Below are 12,426 nucleotides of genomic sequence, written 5' to 3'. Positions count from 1 at the left end.
CACAACCGAAGTGTGTTACTGATGTCCAGAGATTCCTCGGAATGGTCAGTCAGGTTGGCAAATTTATCCCAAACTTAGCAACCATTACCGAATCTTCAAGAGATCTTTTACCAAACGGCCAGCAGTGGTTCTGGGGCATTGAGCAAATAAAGGACAAAGGCTCATCTTTTCTGATATGCTGGCACATTCCGATCCCTCACTACCCACAGTGGTGGCTGCCAATGCATCCTCAACAGGCCTTGGAGCTGTATTCAATCAGGTCCAGGAGAATGGCAACAGAAAATCTGCCTCCAGGGCGTTGACAGAAACAGAGCAATGCTACGCAACCATAGGAAAGGAAGCACTGACAGTGAATTGGGCAGCAGAGGGATTCTCAGATTACTTGATGGGTTTGCTTTTCCAAATTGACACTGACCATAGACCGCTGATCACCCTCTTGGATTCCCGAGAGATTGTATAAAATGCCCCAACGTATCCAACGATTCAGGCTTCGGTTGATGCGTTACCGGTATGCAGCTGTGTATGTGTCAGGAAAATTGCAGACCACAGCTGATGCCTTATCCAGAGCTATGGTGGATCAAGGCGTTACCCCAGAACTTCACACTTGTTTTCGAGGTGGAAGTATTCACATTAATCATAACGAGTTCCCCACCAGCCTCTGGCTGAAAGCTACAAGAGGTTCGGAAAGCACAGAAGAAAGATGTGCAGTGTACCCAGGTCAGGAAATTTTGCCAAGCAGGTTGGTCAAAATACAGTCCGACTGACCAGCTCCTGACAATAGTGGATGATCTTCTGGTCTTCAACAAGATGCACTGCAGGAATTCACCAAGGACTCTTCGACAGCACCTTCCAAACCCACGACCACTACCATCTAGGACAAGGGCAGCAGACAGATGGAAACACCACCACCTGGAAGTTCCCCTCCAAGCCACATCCACCCTGACTTTGAAATATATCACCGTTCCTTCACTGTCACTGGGTCAAAATCCTGGAACTCCCTCCCTAACAGCACTGTGGGTGTACCTACACCACATGGACTGCAGCGGTTCAAGCAGGCAGCTCACCACCACCTTCTCAAGGGCAACTAGGGATGGACAATAAATGCTGGCCCAGCCAGTGACATACATATCCCAAGAGTGGAAAAAAACATCACCTGGTCATACCCAAGACTATGAGAGAGGAGATTCTTCATAGAATCCATGCTGGTCACTTGGGAATAGCGAAGTGTAGAGCAAAAACAAAAAGCTAAAAGCTACTGCGGATGCTGGAAATCCAAAACAAAAACAGAATTACCTGGAAAAACTCAGCAAGTTTGGCAGCATCGGCGGAGAAGAAATCAGTTAACGTTTCGAGCCTTCATGGCCCTTCGCAGAACTGGAGCATAGTTAGAAGAAAGGAGAAATATAAACTGGTTTAAGGTGGGTGGGGGGGGGGGGGGTAGAGACACATTGAGGGTGTGGTGTGATGATTGTGGAGATGAGCAGATAATCAAAAGATGTCACAGACAAAAGGGTCAAAGAGGTGTTGAAGGTGGTGGTCTTTGTCTGAGAAAAGTGCTAATTAAGAATGGAAAACAGGATATTCAAAGTACAGCTCTAGTGGGGGTGGGGTGGAAAGACTAGAGGTTTTAGTTTTAGATTTAAAAATAATGGAAATATAGAAGAATCTATATAAATTATTGAAAAAAAAAGCGGGGGGGGGGAGAGAAACGGGGTGGGGATGGGGAGTTTAAGATCTAAAGTTGTTGAATTCAATATTCAGCCCGGAGGGCACTTTACAGCCCTCCGGGCTGAATATTGAATTCAACAACTTTAGATCTTAAACTCCCCATCCCCCCATCCCCACCCCGTTTCTTCCCCCCCACCCCCCGCTTTTTTTTCAATAATTTATATAGATTCTTCTTTCCCTACCTATTTCCATTATTTTTAAATCTAAAACTAAAACCTCTAGTCTTTCCACCCCACCCCCACTAGAGCTGTACTTTGAATATCCTGTCTTCCATTCTTAATTAGCACTTTTCTCAGACAAAGACCACCACCTTCAACACCTCTTTGACCCTTTTGTCTGTGACATCTTTTGATTATCTGCTCATCTCCACAATCATCACACCACACCCTCAATGTGTCTCTTCCCCGCCCCCCCCACCCACCTTAAACCAATTTATATTTCTCCTTTCTTCTAACTATGCTCCAGTTCTGCCGAAGGGCCATGAAGGCTCGAAACGTTAACTGATTTCTTCTCCGCCGATGCTGCCAGACTTGCTGAGTTTTTCCAGGTAATTCTGTTTTTGAAGTGTAGAACATGTGCACATCAATCTGTGTGGTGGCCAGGCATTTCAAACGCAATCCAAGATTTTATCTTGTCCTGCCACATTTGTGCAATCAATAACCAATCACCCACAGAGCCTTTATTATCATCCAGTTCCCAGGTAGACCTTGGAAATGGCTGGGACGAGATCGCTTCGACTTTCGCGGCAAAGCATACCTTATTACCGTTGGTTAGTATTCCAGGTGGAGCTAAGCTACCAGACTCCACATTACGATGGCTGAGGCTATGATATGGGCATTATGGAACATATTCTCCGTGCATGGGTTTCTGGACAAAATCATTTTGGATAATGGGCCACAATTCGTGAATGAACACTTCAAAAAAATTACAGACCACTGTGGGGTCACTCATGTTACTAGTTCTCCTCTCCACTCACAGGCGAATGAAGAGGCTGAAAGAGCTGAGAAAACCATTAAAATGTTAGTGACCATGAATTCTGACTGAGATTCAGCCCTGCTGAATTACAGAGCTGCACCATTAACTAATGGTTTCTCACCAGCAGAATTGCTCATGGGCTAATGGCTGGAGACACAAATTCCTTTGTTGTAACAGAACCTGCAACCCAACATTACAGCAGCCAACCATAAAAGAGTGATGAACTTAGAGAACAGCCTACATGAAAAGCAGAAGAACTGGTAATAACTCAAGGCATAGAGGCAAGACTCTCGCCCCCTTAATACCAGGACAGAAGGTCTGGATTCAAGATTGAAAATCTGAAGGCACAGTCCTTCAATGAGCAGAACAAGCATGTTCTTATCTCATCCAAACACCATTGCGCACTTTCAAAAGATTCAGGAAAGTCCTGATCTTCTTAGTGCCCACATGAAGACATGTGTTTGATTGCCATATGCTTTGGGATGAAGGTCTGAAGAATATATCAATCAACTCACAGAATGTTGACTCATCCAGTGAACCAGTACAAGATCATCACCAGCCATCCCACCTCCCCCCAATTGGGTCACAAGATCAGGGAGGGTTGTGAAGGCACCGTAAAAGCTTAACCTGTGAACTTTGTGGACTCTGGGGGGAGGTAATGGTGGTGCAAATGTAATGTAAATTGGTTTAAGAAATAGTTTTACATTGTTATTAAAGAAGTTGACATTATACTTGGGGAAAGGGTAGTATAATGGGTTAATAGTTATTGTAATGAGTTAGTGATGTGTATCATGATGTAACAGTGATATTGCAGTCATGTGCTAGAGACTCTGTAGAACAGATGAAATAGTCTGTACCTAAGTGAGATGTGCCTACCTTGCAGCTTATGTATATAGTGTATTGAGCTTAAATTAAGTAGTTTGAAATAACCTTCCTGAATCAGACCAGAGTTACTCAAGATGGGCCTTGTGACCAACATACAAAACCATCAAAAGTCCAGGTATGCAACCAGCTTCAATGTGGAGAAACCTATTCTCTACTTTCTCCTCTCATATCCTGTTGGTACACTCACGTGCCTCTCCTCATGGCCTAGTCTTCATGTGTGAACCAAGGACAGTAAACACAAAGTGGCTATTCCTTTGCCAGTGGCATCACAGCCCAGCTCTTATCCATTGGAGCCTTGGTGCCTGTGCAAACCATGAGGTCGGAGCATCTAAGAGGAAAGAAAGGTGGGTATGTGGGGCTCAGCATGACCACACTTTCAAAGAGCCAGCACGGTACAATGGATCGAATGGCCTCCTGTGCTGTAAGTTTCTAATATTTTATAGAAAAAAAATGTTGTAGGATAGAGTGGGGAGCATGGTGCAAAATTTCTGCCATTTCACAATCTATAGGTGCACATGCATATTTAGACAGATAGCTGAGTCAGTTATTTAGCAGCCTTTTTGCACGGGTCTTAGCTGCTGCTTTGTAATGAAGTTTCAACTCTACAAAAAATAAAAAGAACAATTTTCCAATTATATCAGAGAAAGAACCGTGTTAAAAGATATCACTGCATACTGAATACATCGGCTTTCAATTATGTTCACTTTCTGCTCACCGAGAGACGATGTAATTGATTTCCTAAAGCCTGCACAAACCTCACACATCAGTATGTGGCCCGAGATTACATTTTGTCAAAGATAATTGGTTTTGACTGTTTCCTTTCCTCTCTCAACACGAAAAGCTGCAAATGCACACGTCAAATCAGACAATTGAGATGCAGTAACCATATCAATTCTGCTATTGCAGAACAAGTTTGACTGTGTCTTAAATATCCACCCCATCAACAGCAGTGGGTGAACAGACCCGAGATCAAAATAGGGGACCTTAAACCCCACAGCTCCCAATCCCCACGTCCTTCAAATAAGATGCCAGGCAGACAGACCAGAGTTGATGATAATGTGCTATCATTTCTCTCAAAATGTTCCACGCAATCAATTACTCTGGAGTAATTCGCAGGCATAGAACGTCAGATCCTTCACAAAGAGGGTATAGGAGAGTGAATATTTTCAGGGAGGGTGAGAGCAATTGGGGGAGATGGACACAACGTTTGTGCCAATAACAGGCCATTCAACCCATCAATCCCTGTCAGTCTAGAATCTCTGTATTATCTTCTTGCCGTCCCTCTCCCTTCCCCCACATGATTCGCAACACTAACACCTACTCAAGTGACCAGGAGAAGGCAGGCAAGGGTCCTGCTTTCAACTCTTGCACCCCATTCAGCTCTGCTAAATATTAAAGGAAGGCTCAGCTTCCTTTGCTGGGAAGGAAGTGTAAGGCGTTCACACTTGGAGACAATTGCAGTAACATGGAATTAAATGGACCGTTTTAAAACAAGAAAAGAATGGAGTCTAAGGAATAGCTAATCAGCATTTTTTCCATGGTACAAAGCCCATGTGATTCAATTTGCCATGGAGGTGGACGTTGAGGGGAAGGGTTTCTAGGATATCCCTGAAATTCACAGGCACAGGCAATCTGTCAAGGTTCGAGAGAGAGGGAGCAGCTAGAGGCCAAACGTCTCCATGGTTCACCACACAGGATTGTGGGTAGGAGCTCATGCTTGGAGTGAAAAGACCAAATTTGCGAGGGTTTGACACATGGCTGGTAAATTCACCCAGCCTGCTCTAGAGGGATGATCTCCAGGAAGAAAACTCACTGTGAAAGACAGTTCTGGGGTTAAAAGTTACCAGGCTAGGAAAGGAAAGGAATGGAATGGAAGTAAATTCTTGAGAGCCAAGAATGACTTTGGACCAGTTTGGGGAAACCTGAATGTCTATTTAAGGGATAATGTAAAGTGTAACTGTGAATGGGTTTTTCAGTGATGTTAAAAGGGAAATGTTCTGCTTTGTAATTTAAAGTATAAATTACCGACAAAAATAGTATTTAGTCAAAAGTGCTTTTAGTCTGTTTGTTACAGTAAAAGTCTTAAAATGTGAAATCATGTCATGTTAACCTTTCAGTTATTAACTGGAAGTTCAAGTTTATTTTTCAACGTTATTGGTCCCCACAGGGGATTGTCACAGTGGAGATGAATTGGCAGCAACTGTTGGACCCCCATCTCATTTCCGATTTCTCTTCTGTCTTTCCCAAGGATGTGCTCCTCACAGGATGGGGGCTGCCCGGCTCTCCCGGAGCGTGGACTACGAGACTGATGCTTTAATGGAGGTACTGGCCTTTGGATGGGAGATTAATCCAAGATCTCACATCTGGAGGGACATTAAAACTTCCATGGTACTGCTTGAGGAGGACAAACCTCTTCCAGTGTCCTGGCTAACATTCTTCCCTCAACCAACAACTAAACCCGGTTAATTGATCATGTATTGTCTGGCTGTCTGTAATACCTTGTGTGTAAAATGACTTCCCTACATCACAGTTACTCTGCTTCAAAGTAATTTGTTGTATGTAAAATGCTGGAAGATTATTACAGGAGGATGGCCAGTTTCTGATCCAATGAATGGCATCAAGTGTCGACTTACTAAATCGTCCGTGGTGACTGGCTCTCCTTTCTTGTTGGAAGCAACCACCATCTTGCCCAGTCGCTCCCTCATGTCCTTCAAACTATTGGTCAATGCCAGCACCGCCATTATCTCACTGGCCACTGTGATGTCGAACTGTGTCTAAAATTAGCAATATAAATAAACCAATATTTCATTACACACAAGTTCCTTAGGCAGGACAAAAAAAACATTGCACAATAACTTTATCACAATAAGCCTACACCTCCTAATTTTCTTGGAGCAAATTTTTATTTTCAAGTGAACACTTTCTAATTTGTGTCAGGGTCAAGCACCCCCAGGACAGGTACAGCACGGGGTTAGATACAGAGTAAATCTCCCTCTACACCGTCCCCATCAAACACTCCCAGGACAGGTACAGCACGGGGTTAGATACAGAGTAAATCTCCCTCTACACTGTCCCCATCAAACACTCCCAGGGCAGGTACAGCACGGGGTTAGATACAGAGTAAATCTCCCTCTACACTGTCCCCATCAAACACTCCCAGGACAGGTACAGCATGGGGTTAGATACAGAGTAAAGCTCCCTCTACACTGTCCCCATCAAACACTCCCAGGGCAGGTACAGCACGGGGTTAGATACAGAGTAAAGCTCCCTCTACACTGTCCCCATCAAACACTCCCAGGACAGGTACAGCACGGGGTTAGATACAGAGTAAATCTCCCTCTACACTGTCCCCATCAAACACTCCCAGGACAGGTACAGCACGGGGTTAGATACAGAGTAAATCTCCCTCTACACTGTCCCCATCAAACACTCCCAGGGCAGGTACAGCACAGGGTTAGATACAGAGTAAATCTCCCTCTACACTGTCCCCATCAAACACTCCCAGGACAGGTACAGCACGGGGTTAGATACAGAGTAAATCTCCCTCTACACTGTCCCCATCAAACACTCCCAGAGCAGGTACAGCACGGGGTTAGATACAGAGTAAAGCTCCCTCTACACTGTCCCCATCAAACACTCCCAGGGCAGGTACAGCACGGGGTTAGATACAGAGTAAAGCTCCCTCTACACTGTCCCCATCAAACACTCCCAGGACAGGTACAGCACGGGGTTAGATACAGAGTAAAGCTCCCTCTACACCGTCCCATCAAACACTCCCAGGACAGGTACAGCACGGGGTTAGATACAGAGTAAAGCTCCCTCTACACTGTCCCCAACAAACACTCCCAGGACAGGTACAGCACGGGGTTAGATACAGAGTAAAGCTCCCTCTACACTGTCCCCATCAAACATTCCCTGGACAGGTACAGCACGGGGTTAGATTCAGAGTAAAGCTCCCTCTACACTGCCCCAATCAAATACTCCCAGGACAGGTACAGCACAGGGTTAGATACAGAGTAAATCTCCCTCTACACTGTCCCCATCAAACACTCCCAGGAAAGGTATAGCACGGGGTTAGAAACAGAGTAAAGCTCCCTCTACACTGCCCCCATCAAACACTCCCAGGACAGGTACAGGTTAGATACAGAATAAAGCTTCCTATACACTGTCCCAGTGCACCTCAATCCCATTTCTTGGTAAAGCATCATCAAAAGGTCATTTCCACTTTCTGACTGACCTTGTAAAAGCATGTGCTAACAAGATCAATTGCTTTTTTGAAACTAGATTTTTAAAAGGCATGAGGTAGGGATGGGTGCTACCCATGTACTGCAGCCACACTATAATACAACAGTGTTGGGCTACATTACAGGGTACATTCGTACAAGCATTGCTAGTGAGTGGCCAGAGACAATTACTAGTTAACTCCAAATCTGATGTGATGTAATAACCCAGGTATAAACCTAGAGACTAATTAAACCTAGTGGAAGTTCCAATGTTCTTTATCGCCCTCCTAAATGATGCCACAGGCAACTATGCAGATCTCCAACAGCCTGGGAGGGTGGCAGATACAGTTCTACATGGCGAAGGTTATTAGTGCATGTTCTCCTCTCATTATGTCACTTTCACCCATGCTACTGAGAGCTTATACCTTTCAGGGTCTGAACAGGGTGGGAGTTCCTTTCTCTAGGAAAAGGGGTGACCTGATAGCGACCTTTAAGATTATGAAAGGAGCTGATACGGTAGATTTGGAGGAAATATTTTCACTTTTGGAAGAAACCAAAACTAGGGGCCATAATTATAAGATTGTCACTAACAAAATCCAATTCCGAATTCAGGAGAAACTTCTTTACACAGAGAGTGGTGAGAATGTGGAACTCGCTACCACAGAATGTGGTTGAGGCAAATAGCACAAATGTATTTTTAAAAAAAAAATTCATTCCTGGGATGCAGCCTCCGCTGGCAGGGCCAGCATTTGTTGCGGAGAAGAGTTAATAGTTAAGCTGTGGGTCTGGAGTCACGTGTAGGCCACACAAGGCAAGGACGGCAGATTCCCTTCCCTATAGGACGTGACCCAGGTGGGTTTTGATGACAATCAGTTTTTTAAATGAAGTAATCGAATTGAAATTCCACCAGCTGCCATGGTGAGATTTGAACCTGGGCCCATGCATTACTGGTCCAGTGACATTGCCACAATATCACCATCTCCCCAGATTTGAGAGGAAGCTCGATAAACATGAGGGTGAAGGGAATAGAAGAATACTCTGATAGAGTAAGGTGAAGGGGGGGGGCTGCAGGAGGTTCACATGGAATATAAATGCTGACATGCAGCAGCTGGGCTGGATGACCAGACTCTGTGCTGAATGATGCGATTTATAATGGGACTTCACGAAATGCTCCATCCATAACTCAACCAGATAGAAATAAACAATTTGGGTGCCCTGCAGTTAGGGATAAGGCTGCTGACCCAAGGGACAGCTTAGTCTCCCGTCAGCCTGGCTCTAAGAGTGAGGAGGATAAGGAGAAAGAGGCAATGAAATAAAAGGCTTACTGTTCTGGTGTGTCCCTTTTCAGTGCTGGACTGGCCGATCGTTATCTTCCTCAGGAACCTGTCGTTTGTATCCATCACTTTAAAACATAAAATCTGCATGTGAGAGACGCTAACATGGTGAATAAACACGTCTCAGTTCTGACAACAGGTCACTGAACTGAAACATTAACTGTGCTTCTCTCACCACAGGCGCTGCTGGAGCTGATTATTTCCTCTTTTGTATTTGTAAATTAACACCCCTCACTGTCAGACAGAATCAGCAGCCGATTTGTAGCTAAACCAACGCTTAGGACAGCGAAGTCGCAATTTAGGTGGAAGCAGGATTATGTCGGGAACAGGGAAGGAAACTTTACGGGGGAGGGGGAGCGGTGGGTGCGGGCGCTTGCCCGGATCACAGCGGGAGAGTGCGAGGGGGTGGGGGGATCACAGCGGGAGGGGGGGTGGGGAATCACAGCGGGAGGGGTGGGGATCACAGTGGGTGGGGGGGCGCGCGTGAGGTTTACATGGTGCACACAGATTACAGAGCAAACGCACTGAGAACAAAATCCTGGTTAAATTTCTGTGATTAATTCCCAAATCTTAGCTCTGGCATCAACAACAACTTGTATTTTTTTATAGCGCTTTAAATTTAATAAAACATTGAGTCAGATGGCCAAAAGCTTGGTCAAAGAGCGTCTTCAAGGAGGAAAGTGAGGTGGGGAGGTTGAGGGAGGGAATTCCAGACTCGGGTCTAGAATGGTCAGAGCACAGGAGGTCATTTGGCCTGTCGAATCTGCACCCGCTCTCTGCAAGATCCATTTCACTAGTCCCACTTCCCTTACCACTACAGAAAAATAAAGTGATGGACTCTGAATGGGAGCCAAGATACAGGGAATGTTCAAGTTACACAGGCCGAGCGACATTAAAATAGAGAGGAGGCAATAGACAGGAGTGCAGAGTCACAGTCAGAACTCCCATGGCAAAGAGGCAGATAGGGTGGAGTCAGCATGGACTATTGTTAAAATACTGTCCACAGTTAAGGAAGGGTTCAGTAGAGGCTGCCTACCAGGCCATCATATTCATTGTAACATAAACCACATTCATAAGTTTGCACTTTAGCACACTGCAGATTAAAAGCGGTTTTGATACCTCGTTGCCACGTGATAGTATCAGCTTCAATATCCAGCCTCACAAAGTGACTTATTTCTTCATTGGTCAGTGCAGTGGGCTCAGTTTTATTAATTCCAAGTTTCTGGGGAGGAAAAAGAAATTGCAGATTTGAGAACCGCGAGTCATAGATAACCAGCTGAGCTGGACAGGCGGTGAATCTTAGCGAAGGTACAGTTCAAGAAGGGACAACTGCCCGAGCGCAGGAGGCTGTGTCTGGCAGTACCCTGTCTGACTGGACTGAGATGAGGAGAGATTTCTTCTTTGGCATTCTCTATCCCAGAGCTCAGTCAGCGAGAATATGAAGTCAGAGATTGATGTATTTTAGATTAGGGCATTAAGGAATCTGGGGGCACTGTGGGAAAGTGTAGCTGAGGTTGAAGATACAATGGCTGGGGAGTCTACGGCTAGGTCTAGCACGGAGTGACAAAACCGAAACGAAAGACAGGCCTTTCAGGAGTGAAATTAGGAAAAGGTTTTACACAAAAAGAATTGTACAAGTTTGGAACTTGATGCTAAGTCAATTTTTAATTTTAAATCTAAGGTTGATAGATTTTTGTTAAGCAAAAGGTATTAAGGGATATGGGACAAAGATATGCAGTTAGTTCACAGATCAGCCACGATCGCGTTCAATGGCAGAACAAGCTTGAGGGGCTGAATGGCCTCCTCCCGTTCCTCTGTTAGACGCGTACCTGCAATCTCCTCAGTTGAATCGCGCTGAACGTCCTGACTCCTTTATTGGCGGGAACCAGACGGTCAAACAGAGCCTGCAAGAAAAGAAAGGGAGATTGTCAGGCTATTCATTTCCAGCCGCACTGTGGACAGACAGACAGCATCTTCGAAGGCGACGATACCTTGTCAGATTGCGTGGCCTCGTGGAACATACGAGCTTCAATGGCGGCAGCGACCAGGTTGTTGGCTGCAGTGATGGCGTGGATGTCGCCCGTCAGGTGAAGGTTGAACTGCAAGAACAAGAGCACTGTCAGATAGCTTTGGCAGAAAGCGTACACGAGGCAGGGTCAACTCTCCACCCTCCCTCCCTTTAATGGTGTTCCTGATCTCAGTTATACTAGCTGCTGGGGGGGTGGGGGGGTGCAGTGAGCACGACTATTTGGAGTGTTCCTCAACCATAAACGTTTTCCAGCACTTGGCAAGTTAAAAAGCTGAATGCGAGTGGGGTGGGGGAGTGTTAAAAAAGCACAAAATTTGAAGGATGGGATAGCGAAGAGGGAAAACACGGAGACTAATAGCAAGGAGACCATATTTGGGGAGAAAATTCAATGGTGAGGATGAAGAGTCAGGTGACCCCCATAGCAGGGAAAATCAGGAGAGAGAGTTTGGAGGTTACTTCAGGACTGGCACCAGTTACAGGCTTGGGATTAACACAGCAACCTCACACTGGCCACAAGAGGTGCTCAATTCACATCCCCAACCCTCCCCAAAAAAATGAAGGAAGAACAATTCTCCCAGGGGTTATTCGGAGTAAGACCAGGACAACTCCTGCAACCAGGATCGATCATTAAATGTCTGCTGGACTCTGAAATGGGGGATGAAAAGCAAAAAGAAAAGGAGTTACAACTATGCGAGAAACACAGACACAAATTTCGAAAATATGGAGAACATAACAATCGAAAGTCTTTAAATAACAAAAACATTTGGAATAAAATATGAAATTGAATCACGAATTTTGCCAGTTCTAGGCAGGGTGGCTTTACGAGCACAAGATGAGGAAAAGCTCTGAGGCAGCAGCCTAGCACAGGGATATCGTACCTCTTCCATCGGGATAACCTGGGAATAGCCACCACCTGCTGCTCCACCTGTAACATAGCAACAGACAGACTGTAGTCACTGCAAATGGAACCGGGGCTTCGTAGCCCTGAGAATATTAGATTAAAAGGAAAGGATTCGTATTTATAAGATCATAAGAAATGGGAACAGGATGAGACCATACAGCTCTTCTGAGCCTGCTCTGCCATTTAATAACACCATGGCTCATGCATCACAACACCACTATCCCACCCTATACATTAACTCCCTTAGTATACAAAAATATATCATCTATCTTTAATATAATGACTGAGCAGCCATAGCTCTTTGGGGTAGGGAATTTCAAAGATTCACAACCCTGTGAGTGACTCACTTTT

At 45.2% G+C, this 12,426-nt stretch overlaps 1 protein-coding gene across 2 annotated transcripts in view; it reads right to left on the bottom strand.

The window, feature by feature from the left end:
* mthfd1b (methylenetetrahydrofolate dehydrogenase (NADP+ dependent) 1b) overlaps positions 1–12,426 on the bottom strand; it is an 80,627-nt gene that overhangs the window by 29,439 nt on the left and 38,762 nt on the right. For both annotated transcript variants that reach the window (XM_078561946.1, XM_078561945.1), the window contains exons 13-18: positions 12,053–12,099; positions 11,137–11,244; positions 10,975–11,049; positions 10,265–10,367; positions 9,137–9,213; positions 6,222–6,362 (exon numbers count right to left, since the gene is read on the bottom strand). In XM_078561946.1, coding sequence (XP_078418072.1) covers positions 6,222–6,362; positions 9,137–9,213; positions 10,265–10,367; positions 10,975–11,049; positions 11,137–11,244; positions 12,053–12,099 — 551 coding nt within the window. The remainder of the gene's footprint in view (positions 1–6,221; positions 6,363–9,136; positions 9,214–10,264; positions 10,368–10,974; positions 11,050–11,136; positions 11,245–12,052; positions 12,100–12,426) is intronic.

Source organism: Cetorhinus maximus, chromosome 18 (assembly GCF_964194155.1).
Source record: "Cetorhinus maximus chromosome 18, sCetMax3.hap1.1, whole genome shotgun sequence".
Taxonomy (NCBI): Eukaryota; Metazoa; Chordata; class Chondrichthyes; order Lamniformes; family Cetorhinidae; genus Cetorhinus; species Cetorhinus maximus.
Note: the sequence above shows the minus strand (reverse complement) of the source record. Positions and strands in the feature narration are given on the sequence as shown.